General features: G+C 36.8%; 1 protein-coding gene and 1 long non-coding RNA gene across 8 annotated transcripts in view; one reads left to right on the top strand and one right to left on the bottom strand.

The window, feature by feature from the left end:
- The window catches only part of VPS8 (VPS8 subunit of CORVET complex), a 257,257-nt gene that overhangs the window by 77,677 nt on the left and 163,381 nt on the right, over window positions 1-16,199 (bottom strand). For all 5 annotated transcript variants that reach the window (XM_072807706.1, XM_072807710.1, XM_072807707.1 and 2 more), the window contains 4 exons: window positions 12,599-12,746; window positions 8,033-8,122; window positions 4,012-4,054; window positions 420-523 (listed from right to left, as the gene is read on the bottom strand). In XM_072807706.1, coding sequence (XP_072663807.1) covers window positions 420-523; window positions 4,012-4,054; window positions 8,033-8,122; window positions 12,599-12,746 — 385 coding nt within the window. The remainder of the gene's footprint in view (window positions 1-419; window positions 524-4,011; window positions 4,055-8,032; window positions 8,123-12,598; window positions 12,747-16,199) is intronic.
- LOC140622120 (uncharacterized) overlaps window positions 6,983-16,199 on the top strand; it is a 114,165-nt gene continuing 104,948 nt past the window's right edge. For 2 of the 3 annotated variants that reach the window (XR_012021821.1, XR_012021820.1), the window contains exons 1-2: window positions 6,983-7,104; window positions 11,227-11,340. This is a non-coding gene — a long non-coding RNA (uncharacterized lncRNA). Of the gene's footprint in view, window positions 7,105-11,226; window positions 11,341-12,190; window positions 13,564-16,199 lie in introns of those variants that run through there. The other variant, XR_012021819.1, reaches the window with a different exon arrangement.

The following is a 16,199-nucleotide window of genomic DNA, read 5'->3' as shown; positions in this document are numbered from 1 at the left end:
CATCACAGCCTTCTTTGACCTCTTCTAGTTTTCTCTGTATCCCCTGAGGGTTTCCCTCCAGCTCCTAACACTCATTTTCCTCCAGAGAGGATAGAAGAGATGATAAATGACGACACATTCACAGAATCACTACACAGAATACACAAAATCTCAGTCCAGAGGGAACAAGGACATCTAGTATTCATGCGCTTAAATTCTGCAGCACAGCCAGATCTAGGAACATAAAGCCTTTTGTCAGAACAAAGAGGACAGGCACTCCTCACAATAACTTTAGGAGGCTTATACTCCTGGGAGCACTAAACAGTGATTAAAATTCAGCTGAATTAAGCTCAGGTGGCTGAAAGGGCAGCAGAAATAGGATTAACTCCTAATTTCAGATCAGAACAGACTTTTATATGCCTAAGGAGTCATTCTCCTACCTCTCGTTGCTGCTGGTTCAAATTATGTGAATTTCTCTGGCAAAGGGCAATTGTCTCTACCATGGTATCTTCAACATCCTTCAGTGAGAGATCTTCTTTGGATTCTAGATTCAGAAAAATTATTAATAACACTTAAGGATATATTACTGATAATCCTTAGAGCTTCTGTAAAAAATTAAACTATTTTTTCTTTACATGATAGAAAACTAGTGCTATGTAATCTTCCATAAGCATGATACCAGTGTTTAGCTTACAAACAGATAATTTTGTGCAACAGGAGTTCCCATGTAAATGCCTGACATTGACAGGACATATAAAGCACATCATACGTCACATTTTAATATCCTTTAGCCATGGAACAGCCTTGATCATCTGTTTGTGGGTTAACAGAAAGATTACCTTTCACCTTTCTTGCTCTATCATTTCTTCTTCCTTCTATTTCTTAGAGAGATGTAAGTATTCCTCCAAGATACTATCTTAGGCCCCCTCCTTTTTATTTTTCAAAAACTTCAGTTCCTCTTTTGATTTCAACTCCAGGTCATCGCTAATAACTTCTGAATATACACCTGCAGCCCTTATTCCTTTCATAATCTGTAGGGTGAACTTCCCACAGACTCAAAGCTCTCCGATCTTCCATCTCTACATGGAGGTCCTGCAGGGACCTTGAGTTCATATGCGCAACACCCAACCCCTTTCTGTCACTTTAAATCTGCTCCTCCCCCTTCCTAAACTAGGTTAATGAAATTGTCATCTCTAGGTCAGTTTGTAAATCTTCATCATCCCTGATGCTCCCTTCCCCCCAACCCCACAGGTCCAAATAAATTGCCACTTCTGTTGATTCTACTTCCAGGCCCTCACATGCCTTTACCCTGTGGTGCTCTTCACCTCGTGTGTACTACAAAAACAACCTCTTAATTAAACTTCTGACTTCTAAAGCCTGCCTCTCTCATTCTTTTCTACACTGTCACAAGTCAGTCCCATCCAGAAAAATCATTAAAGGCTTCAAATTTTTAAAAATAGAACATAAGTAAACCTCTGACCCTAAGTAAACATTGTAACCATTTGGCTCATCTCACCCTCTATGCTCTAACACAACTGCACTCTCAGCCTGAGGTTCCTGGCCAGGCACTGTCATATTCATGTTCTCCTCAGCCCAGACTCCTCTTCCTTGCTTTTCCTTTTTTTTTTTTTTTAAGTTTTTTTTAAAAAATTTTTTTATTTATTTATGATAGTCACACACAGAGAGAGAGAGAGGCAGAGACACAGGCAGAGGGAGAAGCAGGCTCCATGCACCGGGAGCCCGACGTGGGACTCGATCCCGGGTCTCCAGGATCGCGCCCTGGGCCAAAGGCAGGCGCTAAACCGCTGCGCCACCCAGGGATCCCTTCCTTGCTTTTCCTATCAAACTCTTATTTGTCATTGCAGTCTTACTCCAAATGTCACATCTTCCACAAAGTATCTTTGATTCATCAGTTACAAATCATTCCCTAATTTTTCACAACCTTTTGCCATTCTCACTGTATCTTTTTTATAATACTTGATTCTTCCAGCATCCAAAATTTTTATTTACATATCTGTCTCTTTCACAAGACTATAGCTCTTTGGGTAAGGGCTGTGTTTTAGCCATCTGTGTATAATCCACACTGGCATAGTGTCTTGCAATTAGCAAATCCTCCAAAATTCTCAGCCACACAAGAAAATTAAATATGAAAGTAAATAGTGGACATGAGACTATTACTGAGAAATTTATCTTCAAAGATATTTAAATTAAAAGAACTGGCTTCTCTACACTATCACTTGCAAAACACTATAGTGATTCTGGGGAAACATTCTTCTTTTCCCCCTAATCTCTCATGTAATATCTGTAAAAATTATTCTAACAAGAAAAATATCATAAATGCAATAAATCTAACATAAACTGACTGAATAGAGGCTGACAATACAAAAATCATAATTAAATGTTTAGCTGAACTAAACATGGAAAGGTCAACCAACTGTTTACCGAGGTTCCAAAAAGATGCCGTATAATACAAAATGATCCAGATACAACACAGACCCTATCACCTAGGACCTAACTATAGAAAACACAGATAAATAAGTAATTTATAGAAAATTAGGGTAAAAGAGTTTAAGGAAATGTGTGGGTCAAGGGTATCTAAGAAATGTGCTGATATGTTAAAGAGGTAGGACAATCTAAAATCACCTATCAAGTGAACTTTGCTAGAGTTATTTTGAAAATTTCAGTAAAGTGAAAAAAAATCATCCTATTGAAAAAGTGGGCAAAGGACTTGAATAACCACTTCTCCAAAGAAGATAGACAAATAACCAATGATACTCTACAGTACTAGTCAATAGGAAAATGCATTTCAAAACCACAATAAGTTACCCCTTCACACCCAGGAGGATGGCTACTATCAAGAAAACAGAAAAGAACAAGTGTTGGTGAGGGCTTAGACAAACTGGAATCCTTATGCACTGCTGATAGGAACATACAATGATATGGTCATTATAGGAAAAAGTGTAACAGCTGCTCAGAAATTAAAAAGAGAATTACTATTTAATATAGCAATAACACTTCTGGGGATATGCCCTGAAGACATGAAGGCAGGGTCTCAGGAAGCTACTTGTACAGGCATGCTCACAGCAGTATTCTTCACGATGGTCAAAAGTGACCAAAGTGTACACTGACAGACAAAAGGATACAAAATGTGGTACATGCATAAAATGAAATTTTATTTAGCCCTTTTAAAAAGGAATGAAATTCTGACACATGCTACAACATGGAGAAATTGTGAAGACATTGTGCTAGGCCAGCAAGCCAAATAGCAAAGGGCAAATGTGGGATGATTCCAGTTACATAAGGCACCTCATCAAACTCAGAGAAGTCGGAGAAGAGAATGGAAGGTGCCAGGGATGGACCGGGGACAGGGAAGGGGAGTAATTGTCTCACAGGCACAAAATTTCAGTCTGGGAAGTTGAAAAACTTCTGGAGCAGGATAGTGGGGATAGCTGCACAACAGTGTCAGTGTACTTAATGCCACTGAACTGTACACTTAACAAATGGTTAAAATGGTAAATTTTGTGTTAATATATATTTTACCACAATTTAAAAAAATGAATATTTTCTAAAATATCAAGGAAAATAATGGGATTTTTTGTCTGTGACAAGGCCATCTAAGATTCTACACTGTCAAGTTTTACTGCTTTGTGCTAAAAATTATATAAATTTATTAGAGAAACACTGGCTATTACTGATTAGAAACTGATTTGCTATTGCTTAGTATGTTCTAGTAATTTTTAGGACATTAGTTATATACTTTATATATAACCAAAAACTGGCACAGAAAAAGAAAAATCAGTATCACTGAAAAGTGCCTACTTTTCTATACCTTGAACTCCACTGACAACTGTCATCAAAAACCACAATGGTTTACATGATTTCCTATTATGAGCTCTTGAAAATCAGCTGAAACTGGAATCAGTGTTAAAGTATTTGTAATTATTATTTAATAAAAACAGTTTGTTAGAAAATATCTTTTAAAACACAGAGTCCATGGGAAGAAATAATTATAAGTTATACTCAAGAACTTACTTTCATCTTGATGTGTTATTTCTTGAAGTTTGCTCTGTAGCCTCTAGGAGGTAAAAAAAAAAAAAATGCAGGCGGTAAAAAGAACACTGTTATCTAATCCACAAATATTTGAACTAACATATTTTAAAGGAAAAACCTGAAGAAACAACAGGGTTAAGAAAAATGGTCTCTTACTGTCATTCAGAAGAGAATTCTTGCCTATATATAAAGCATAGCTAGCAGTGTTGGACCCAAATATCAAGTGTCACTTATCCTGCCTCATTTCTGCTTCTGTTGTACCATCATACAGTCATCAGTGACATTTTCTAGGCACAGTGATAAGGAGTAGGATTTATCCAGACTTTGAGTAAACGAATAAAATTCACATTGGGCTATGAGAAAAAGGAGTGAGTGGGAATAAAAGAATATATGTCTGTCTTCAGAGCACAGGGCACAGCCTTGTATGTGACAGCTCTATGTAATTGGCAGTATCCACTGCTCTACCAAATACTAGATCCTTAGAAGGCCTTAACTGATTTTCCAAAGGCTGCTGCTTTTTTTTTTTTTTTTTTTAATTTGTGTTAGAGAGACAGAGAGCATAGGGGTACCAGCAGAGGGAGAGGAAGAAAGAGAAACTCAGGCAGACTTCCTGCTGAGCGAGAAGCCCCATGTGGGACTCGATCCCACAGCCCTGGGATCATGACCCAAGCCAAAAACAAGTTGGATGCTTCTTAACTGACTGTAACTACCCAGGTGCCCCTCAAAGGCTTCTTCTTCTTCTTTTTTTTTTTTTTTTTTTTAAGATTTTATTTATTATTTATTCGTGAGACACACACACACACACACACACACACAGAGAGAGAGAGAGAGAGAGAGAGAGAGAGAGGCAGAGACACAGGCAGAGGGAGAAGCAGGCTCCATGCAGGGAGCCGGACACGAGACTCGATCCCGAGTCTCCAGGATCACGCCCTGGGCTGAAGGCAGCACTAAACCGCTCAGCCACCCAGGCTACCCTCAAAGGCTTCTTAATATACACTGAGGCTGACCTTAATATATCCCTTCTACTCCAAATATGCTTCTCTTCTTGAGGTCCATTATAAGCTAATAAAGTAAAGCTAAAAATCATACAACTTTCATTAACCACTCCCTCTTATTCCTTCCATACCATATTCAAATTTTGATCAATAGTTTTCAGATCTAATCCTCTCCCCATTCTACCACCACCACTACCCCCAGCACAAGCCTCATGGATTCATATTTGTACTATACAGCCTTGCAAGTACTCTATGCTTCCTCCCCAAATTTTACCTCCCCCTTCTTTGTAGGGTACTCCCATCCTCCTACAGTTACCAGAGCAGTCTTTATGAAATAACATCATGTCAGTTCTTTTGCTTAAAAACCTTTAGTTGATCCTGTGTGACAACAAATTGTGCTAACTCTTTACAGTGTCCTATAAAATCTTCCCAAATGTGGACCAGCCTCTGCTTCTAGCCTGGCCTGTCTATACATTGATAGTGGAGCCCTAACAAAGCTGCTAGCTTCTCTCCTAGCAGTTCATATTTCTTTGTATTCCCATGCCTTTGTAAATGATGGTCTTATTCCCTGCAAGGGTATCCTGCCTCTCTTTCCCCCATCCATGCCAGGAATACTTTTATTTATCCTTTAAGAATAGACTCATAGTACCGTCAATAAATAAAGTGCAAGTAAAAAACAGAGGTAGAGGTAATTTATACATTAAAAGAGGTTGAGAGGGGATCCCTGGGTGGCTCAGTAGTTTAGCTCCTGCCTTCAGCCCAGGGCATGATCCTAGAAACCCGGGATCGAGTCCCATGTCAGCCTCCCTGCATGGAGCCTGCTTCTCTCTCTGCCTGTGTCTCTCATGAATAAATAAATAAAATCTTAAAAAAAAAAAAAAAAAAAGAGGTTGAGAGCCTATGCAAAGTCTCTGTAGAATATTCTTCCTGGCCTGTTTTGTGATTATATAGCTAGAAAAAAAAACTAGAAGCCAATATGGAACTTTAAAAATATATATATAAATAGGATTTCTCTAATCCTTAGTTAGATGACAATATTTAAAATCACTGAGATAATTCTTCACACCCATTAAAATGGCAACTATCAAGAAAATGAGTGGGAAAAATTAGAGAGGGTGACAACAAAACATGAGAGACTCCTAACTCTGGGAAACGAACAAGGGATAGTGGAAGGGAAGGTGGGCGGGTGGATGGGGTGACTGGGTAACAGGCACTGAGGGGGGCACTTGATGGGATGAGCACTGGGTGTTATACTATATGTTGGCAAATCAAATGCCAATAAATAAATTAATTAATTACATTGAAAAGAAAAGAAAATAGACAATAACAAGTGTTGGAGAAGATGTAGGGAAATTAAAACCCTTGTGCACTGATGATGAGAATGTAAAATGATGCAGCCGCTATAGAAAATAGTATGGCAGTTCTTTAAAAATTAAAAATAGTATTATCATTTAGTCCAGTAATTTTATTCTGGTTATATGCTCAGAAGAAATGAAAGCAGGGTCTTGAAAAGATATTTGTACACTCATGTTCACAGCTGTATTATTCACAATGGTCAAAGTATGGAAGCAATCCAAGTACCCATCAGTGGATGAATGAATAAACAAACTGTGGCATATACATTAAATGGAGTATCATTGGGACGCTTGGGTGGCTCAGTGTTGAGTGTCTGCTTTCGGTTCAGGTCATGATAGTGGGGTCCTGGGATCAAGTCCTGTATCAGGCTCACTGCTAGGAGCCTGCTTCTCTCTCTCTCTCTCTCTCTGTGTGTCTCTCATAAATAAATAAAATTAAAAAAAAAAAGGAGTATCATTCAGCCTTAAAACAATGAAATTCTGGCATATGCCACAACAAAACTTAAAGACTTTATGATAAATATACTGTGTGATTCCACGTATATGAGGTAATCACATTCAAAGGGTCAGAAAGAATGGTGGTTGCTAGGCGATGGGGGGAGGGAGATGAGGGGGTTATTATTTAATGGGTACAGAGTTTCAGTTTGGGAAGCTGAAAAAGTTCTGGAGATGGACAGTGGTGATGACTACACAACAATGTGAATATACTTAGTGCCAACAAAATGGTAAAATTTTTGTTATATACATTTTATAACAATTTAAAAAGTAGATAAAAATTTTTGTGAAAAATGGACAGAACGAACACCAATTGTTGGTGAGAATGTGTAGCAACTAAAACTCTTATTCATTATTGGAAGGGACGTAAAATAGAATAACCACTTTGGAAAGAGGTCTGATAATTTCTTACAAAACAATATCTATTCCTATCTTATGACCCAACAATTCTACTCTTTGGTATTAACTTCAGAAAAATGAAAACATTTGTGTACAAGAGTAGATCATGGTAGATTCTTAATAGTCAAAAACTAGAAATAGCCCAGGTATCAATCATCAAGAGAATGGATAAACTATAATATATTCATACACTTAAGTATTACTCAGCAATAAAACAAAGTCCTGATACATCTCAAAAGTATCATGCTGAAAGAATTGTACAAGAGTACCACTAGAGGACTCCATTAATATGAAGGCATAAAATAGGTAAAATGAATGGACAGTGAAAAAAATCAGAGAAGTGGTTATGTGTGGGGGTACAGAAGTGGATACCGAGTGTGAAGGAGCATGAGGAACTTCTTTTGGTGAAGGTAATGTTCTCTGTCTTGTTAGAGACTAGGGACATAGGTGCATGCATCTGTCAAAACTCAGCACATGACACACTTAACACTTGTGCACTTTACTGAATGTAAATTTCACTTTAAAAAAAAAACATGAAAAAGAAATGTTGAGTTTTAGTCAATGACTAAACTCTAGTCATGATAAAAATATTCAGTGGTAAAATTTAGTACTGCCAAAACCTACTCTGACACACAAGAAATTAAAGACAGATGAAAACTTACACAATGTCGTATATCAATTATATCTCAATAAAAAAAGATGAGTTGATGAATAGAGGGCTGGAAAGAAAACGACAAAGCAAATATAGTAAAATATTACCTTTAGCATTATTAAGAAGGCACCATGAATATCTCCTTTCTTTTCTAATAGATAGGCAGTGACTTCATGAAGTTGATACTTTTGGGTAATCTAGGAAAGAAGAAAAGATAAAGATTTTTGTTCACAAATTTTGTTTGTGGATCCTATTTAAGGCCGAAAACTACATGACAAGAAATAAATCCACACCTCAATAGTACACTACTGTCTAATAGGAATTTTTTTACTTTCTAGTCTTATAAGTGGCCCATCTTGACGCTTAATTTAGCAGTTCTAACCAAACCATGTTTATTCACTTTTTTCTTCACTAATTTAAAATTATCATTTACATGCTTGAGTATATCCACTGGAGAAAAGGTAATATGTACACATATATAGGAATAATATAAATCAGAAAATATTTAGAACAAAATGGCAATGAAATACAAAATATCAACTTGTGAGATCTTAATAAACATCAATAAACTAAGAGTTTCTAGTAAGTAAAAGAAATATCAAACAAGCTAAGAAGATAAATGAAAGAGAGTAAGTGCAGAAAACAATACTGCTGAAAAGAAACAAAGGAGAAACAATACAGAGTTTAACCCCAACATAGTCTCTGAAAAGACCAATAAAGTAAAATAAGAAAATTAGCAATAAGAAAAAAAGGCACAAATAGTTAACATGTTCAAAGTAGATAAACATATGATCCTCTCAAATACAAAAAAAAAAAAGTTTGATAAAATGCAGTAAAAATTCTTTTTTTTTTTTTTTTTTAAGATTTTACTTATTTATTTATGAGAGACACAGAGAGAGGCAGAGACATAGGCAGAGAGAGAAGCAGGTTCACTATGGGGAGCCTGATGTGGGACCCAATTCCAGGACCCTGGGATGAAGACCTGAGCCAAAGGCAGACACTCAACCACTAAGCCACCCAGGTGCCCCAATGCAGTAACAATTCTTAACAAAAACAAAAGACTCTTCACAAATTGAGAATGAAACTTTCTTAATAAAAACTATAAAAATCCTAAAATAAACACTATATTTAATGTAAGATGATAGACACATTGCCTTTTAAATCAGAAACAAGGCAAGAAGGATGCATACTGTCACTGCTTCTATACAGTAATATATTAGCTCCTAGAATCTGATGAGAGAAAACAGTGTAAGATTGAAAAGAAAAAAAAGAAAAACTACTTGTCTTGGAAAGTTAATATTGTCATAAAAAAAACTAGAAACTATATGAATGAAGGAAGAATTCAGATTCTTTTTGAGACAAAACAATGTACAAAAATTAATAACATGCAGCAGCAATAAAAAAAAGACATCATTTCAAAAACTTTCACATTGGTAAAAAAATCTAAGTATCTAGGAACAAATGTAAGAAAACATATACAAGAATCTCGTATAACATATAAAAGTTATCGAAACCTCAACTAGAGAGCATAAAAGGCTTTTAAAAAGACAACCAAGTCCCTGAATGTGAAGACTCTACATTGCAAAATGTCAATCTTTTCTGAATTCATATATAAATTCGATGTACATATTTCAACAAAATCCCATAAGTAGTTTTTTTAAAGGAAACTGATTTGATATGGAATAGTAAGAGCCTGAGAACAGACACAGAATTTAAAGAAAAAGAATGAGGGAAGCCTTTTTTTTTTTTTCAAATAATATACCTTATTATAAAGCTATATTAATTAAAATATGTGGTATTGGTATAAGGAAAGATATGACCAAATGAACAGAACAAATCCCACAAATAGAGCCATGTCTATCTGGGAGTTTGGTATACAGCAGTATGGCATTATGAATCAGTGTAAGGATACCAAAATACCACATGGACCACTGGTTATACACAGGGAAAAAAAATGTATAAACCCTCCCCTGATCTGTTTACAAAAATAAATTCCAGATGGATTAAAAGCCTAAATGTAAGAAGCTAAACTATAAAACTTACATAAGAGGATATCTTTTATACCATCAAAGTAGAAAAGGAAATAAACTCACACACACAAATTTAAACCTTAAAGGAAAAGACTGATAACTTAAAAATAGAAGTCACTAAAAATCAATTTAAAAGATGTGTCACAACAGACCGGAAGAAGGCATCTCCAACACATAAAATCAGCAAAGGATTAGAAATGCAGAAATGAGAATTTCTACAAATTGTTAAGGGCAAAACTTCAGTAGAAAAATGGGCAAATGATATGAACAGATAATTCAGAGAAAAGAAAATCAAGAGAGTCACTGAACATATGGAACGATGTTCAATGTCACAAATAATCAATGATATCCATCACACTGTCAAAAATTAAGAAGTCTAAAAATGGGGGATCCCTGGGTGGCTCAGCGGTTTAGCGCCTGCCTTTGACCCAGGGTGCGATCCTGGAGTCCCAGGATCGAGTCCTGCGTCGGGCTCCCAGCATGGAGCCTGCTTCTCCCTCCTCCTGTGTCTCTGCCTCTCTCTATGTCTAACATGAATAAATAAATAAATCTTAAAAAAAAAAAAAAAGTCTAAAAATGCTAGAAATCAGCAAAAATGTGGGAAAACTGCAAATACCAAACACTGATAATGAGAATAGAAACAAACAGGTCGGGATCCCTGGGTGGCGCAGCGGTTTAGCGCCTGCCTTTGGCCCAGGGCGTGATCCTGGAGACCCGGGATCGAATCCCACGTTGGGCTCCCGGTGCATGGAGCCTGCTTCTCCCTCTGCCTGTGTCTCTGCCTCTCTCTCTCTCTGTGACTATCATAAATAAATAAATAATACCTTAAAAAAAAAAAAAAAGAAACAAACAGATCAACTTGGCAGTAACAGTAGAATAAGCTACTCTAAGAATTCCACTTCCAGATAATTACTTAGAGAAACCTCACATGGGCACAGGAGATTGGTACAAAGAAGTATAACGTAGCATTGTTTATAATGGTAAAGGAATAGAAATAAAACCAATGTCTATCAATAGGGAAAGAAACTGGCATATTCATTCAATTGTTATTACATGACTATTAAAATGAATGAATTAGATCTACATATATAAATTTGATAAATTAAAACATGTAATAAAATATTTTCCAATAGGATATGTACTATATGATACTCTTAATACAAATTCTAAAAACACACAAGACTATATCATCCATTTCATAGCTATGTACATCTTATATATATAAGAAAAATAAAAAACATGGATGGGAATGATCCACTTTCCATCTTCAGGTTGGTGGTGACCTCAGGGAGAAGGGAACTGACAAATAAAGTGTGCTTTATTTCTATAACAACAAAGATCTGAAGCCAGTATGGCAAAATGTGAACATCTATAAAATTGGATTGGTGAGTATATATATATATTTGATATTTTGCACATTTCTATTTTATTTTTTTAAATAATAAATTTATTTTTTATTGGTGTTCAATTTGCCAACATACAGAATAACACCCAGTGCTCATCCTGTCAAGTGCCTACCTCAGTGCCCGCCACCCAATCACCCCCACCCCCCTGCCCTCCTCCCCTTCCACCACCCCTAGTTCATTTCCCAGAGTTAGGAGTCTTCCATGTTCTGTCTCCCTATCTGCACATTTCTATTTTAAGTATTTCACAATTTAAAATTTTTAGAGCACTTGGGTGGCTGAGTTAGTCAAGCATCTGCCTTCACCTCTGGTCATGATCCCAGGGTCCTGGGATGGAGCCCCACGTTGGGCTCCCTGCTCAGCGGAGGGTCTGCTTCTCCTTCTACTCTTTTGTCCTGCTTGTGATCTCTTTCTCTTTCTCTCTCAAATAAATACATAAAATTTTTAAAGTGTGTGAATGGTTCAGGAGCTGGTTCAGAGAATACAGGTTCCTGTCTCATGTGTATTGACAGTAATAGAAAGGAGACAGAATGGTAGTTTAAAAAATTTTAATTCAAGCCTCTTAAGATTAGAATATGTAAAAAAAAAAAAAAAAGATTAGAATTATGTATGTGTGTATATGTACACACACGCATCCACACATGTGCACACAGTCTTTCTCATTTGGAAACAGGAGAAAACAAGGGAAGGGGTTCAAGGCCATGACTGGGCAAAGGCTATCCACTGCCACAGAGTCTAAGTCTTATGCACAACAGGACTATTTAACCATCAGTGTCTGCAAACAAGACCTTGGTTTTTCCTTTTAATATTTTTATTATATTCCTTCCTCTAGGCTAATTGTGTTGGTTAGCATGTCTGTGAAACCTGATTAATAACAATGATGGACACCGGAAGCAGTTTATCAGAGCAATGGAGACCATGCGCTATGGAGTCAGACAACATGGGTTCAATCCTGGGGGCCAAGTACTGTAATATATGCATGTCCTTTTGCACATGCTTAAACTGCTAAATGATTAGGACGGTTTATTGTTGTCTGCTCCACATTTTGGTCTTATCTGGATGGCTTCCTTTTTTTAAAGATTTTATTTATTTATTCATGAGAGACACAGAGAGAGAGAGGCAGAGAGAGAAGAAGACTTCCTATGAAGAGCCTGATGCGGGACTCATTCCCAGGAACCCAGGATCACGACCTGAGCCAAAGGCAGACGCTCAACCACTGAGCCACCCAGGTGCCCCTTACCTGGATGGTTTCTTCCAGGCGGTAGCACTCAAGGACCTGCAGTGTCTCTATAACCTGGTTTGGGCTGAACTGACATAGCAGCTCAATGAACTGCTCCGTAACACAGGGAGACATCTGCAGCAATTCTTGATTTACATGAATACCTTCCCTGAAAACAAAAACGGCAAGAGAGAAGCATTATTTAAGCATATCTATAATTATGGTTACAAGTAAGTATATAAGCCTTGAAACCAAGATTACCTTCTGGTGAGGTAAGTGGTAAATTAAAAGACTCAGTGTTACTTAAGTTGTTAGGGTAAACCACGTTTTATAACAGAGACAATCTAAATCACAACAGTACTCAGTTTACATTGAATAATAAAGGAAATGATATTCTGTGAAAGCTCCTCTAAATAAATACCAAAGTTGTACTGCTGCTCTAGAAGACACAAAATTAAACAATGATCCATTATTATATTAAACCACCCTCCAGTCTTTACAAATGCCCTTACAGCACCAATCACATCATGGTGTTAATATTTTACCTTCATCAGAGGTAAATTTTAATTAATATAGCTTTATTATCTTTATTTATCTTTCTTATCTAAAGACTATAAACTCTCAGAGGCTAGGTACCAGGTATCTTCCTACTAATGAATTCCTAAAGCCTGCAACAGTGCCCTGCATGTTGTAAGGGCTAATTATTTAGGTGTTGTTAAAATAAATCTAAAAAATGGACGAGTAGTAGGATACACAATATTTATGTGTTCATTTGTCTACTATATCAGCTATTCAGAAAGCCCATTATTCACAATATCCACATGAGATAGAGATACTGGGGTGCCTGGCTGGCTCAGTTGGTAGAGCATGTGACTCTTGATCTTGGGGTTGTGAGTTCAAGTCCCACATTGGGCATACAGCTGAATTAAAAAAAAAAAAAAAGCTAGAAAAATAAAAGGATCAGTTTTATCATGGTGGACACTCAACTACCAGTGGCCAAAAGTAACTATTTAGAAAATCAACTACTGCTCATTACAGAATTAAGAATCATCTCTGTAGCTTCAAAAGAAGTCCGTTCCTTCTGAGAGCCCTATCTTCTCTTTAGGACTCCTCAACTAAAGCTCCTTATATAAAAAGAATCAGAATAGGGTTAATAAGATACAAAAATGCTTAGGAAACTAGCCTGTCGAAGAAATGTGAAGGCAGATGGTTTAAAGCAACACCTCCCAGCTTTTCTCACATCATGGCACACAGAGAAGGATGGTATTGGTATGGCTCATCAGAGTAAAGTAAGAATGGTCACAGGGAGATATGGCTGCCCCAAGAGCTGAGGGGATGAGTCTCCAGGCACAACTGTAACACATGTGCAACACACCAACAGTCCCAGGCGGGAATCTCTGGACTCCACTGAGATCAATCTGAGGTTAAAAATACTCTACAAATGATGGTAAATAGTACTCCTATTTTTACTCATAAGAAACTTCAGTTACAGAAAGAGGAATTATATTTAGAGATAGGAAATCTTTCCTAAATTAAGAAGAGTCTTGTGACACTCCATTCTGACCAGAGGTTGAGTGATAAACACATTAATTAAGTTCTGCTGCTTGAGGCTGTCAATACTTGCTGATGGGCTAATTGAGTGTGTACTCAAATTGGCTGTAAATCTCTAAGATCAAGTTTCCTTTCTTTTTTCTTTCTTTCTTTTGCATTTCGTAACTGCTTTAACACAGTATTTGCTAAGTAACTGGTTATTCCCTATGTAGACTATCACCTTAGTTCCATGTGTCCATGTCCCAACTACACTATAAATTCTGAGAGCAAAGACTGTGTGGCATTCAATGTCTTCCAGCATTCACACAGTCTTGGCACATAATAAATAAGTACTCAGTAAATATACACTGCATTGAACTGAATTGACTGGCCACAATGTACTGGATTGCTTTCAGAAAAAGGGAACCAAATATAGGATAGAGGGGTGAAAATTACAAGGACAATGACTCCACAGTCAGATTGAGCTACAAATGAATCCTGTCAGAAAGTTCTGCATGGACAAAATAGAAAATGTACATGACAACAAAGGGAAATGATAGTTCTTTATGTAGGATCAAGGTTTTGTCTCAATAGAATACTCAGTAAAAGAAAAAAGGGAATGCTAATCAATGGTCCTTGATGTTAAGATGAGTCAGTGTTCTTTTCAGATGTTTATATCACATTGGTAGGTAGGGTTAATACTTTACCTTCATCAGACTTCTGTTAATATGTCTCATAAATGCAAGACTATGGAGCAAATTAAGACTAGATATAAGCATCTGCCACTGAATCCCAGTGTTTGATTCTTTCTAGAACATTTACTGACAAAACTCTTTGCAAGTACTGAAGATGTGAATATGCATTAAAGCAAGCAAATCTCTCAAACGAATAGATTTTGATGCATTCATTTGTGAGGGAAATAATATGGCTGCTGGGGAAATGATCAGTCAACATCAACATAATAAAAACTTTAATAAATAGAGTAACAATGAATTTACATCCATTTCTGACTGCTGCTTATCAGTCTTACACATAAATACAATTTGTTATATCCATTTCTCAAAGCTACTTGTTACTTTTCTATTAGCTACCTGCTTTGCCACTGCTAACTTTAATGTATCAAAATTATGTGTATTTTAGACTTAAACCTTATCTACTCTTTTGGGAATTTCTACTTTAAGAATAGCACTGACTCGGCAGCCTGGGTGGCTCAACGGTTTGGCGCTTCAGCCCAGGATGTGATCCTGGAGACCCGGGATCAAGTCCCATGTCGGGCTCCCTGCATGGAGCCTGCTTCTCCCTCTGCCTGTGTCTCTGCCTCTCTCTCTCTTTCTGTGTCTTTCATGAATAAATAAAAAATCTTAAAAAAAAAAAATAGCACTGACTCTAAAGATATGAACATTTAACTGTATATATAAAAGGTAGAATTTTACAAGGCACACACAACTTTTCTCTTGTCAGCTTTAAAAGAAAGCATATATAGGCCTTGTCAAATACATGTACATACCAATCATGCACAAAAATTCAGGTTGGGGAAAACATCCACCCTTACTCAGGTTGTGAAAATAATTTAAAATTATGATCTTGTACATTTAGCTATTTCTAGGGGAGGATAAACTATGTATCAGTTTTGAATAAGTTACATCATTTAAATGACTCTAAAATTCAAATTTTCATAAAAATATTTGATAAAGAAAACAAATATTGCATGGGGATGAAAAAAGTCTGGTCTAGTCTCTCTTCTTCACTCTAAACATTGCACAAAAATAGGCTAGTAGAGACTACTTGAGATTTCTGAGAAAGAGTTTCATAATCTCCTTGTAACTTATTTTGACAATTTAGGGCTCAGCTTAGCCTAAATCCTGATTGCCTAAATTCCCTGCTCATCTCCATAAATCCAGGTGGTGGCATATTGATGACTACTTGGTACCTTTTTTTTAAAACAATTTTTATTTATTTTTTAAAGATTTATTTTAGAGAGAGAGAGCAAGAGAGAGCACAAGCTGGAGGTGGGGAGAGAGAGAGAGAGAAGCAGGATCCTTGCTGAGCTGGGAGCCAGCCTCTGGCTTGACCTCAGCATGCTGGGATGACG

The sequence above is a fragment of the Canis lupus genome, chromosome 31 (genome assembly GCF_048164855.1).
Source record: "Canis lupus baileyi chromosome 31, mCanLup2.hap1, whole genome shotgun sequence".
NCBI lineage: Eukaryota > Metazoa > Chordata > Mammalia > Carnivora > Canidae > Canis > Canis lupus.
This window is presented reverse-complemented; position numbering and strand designations above follow the sequence as displayed.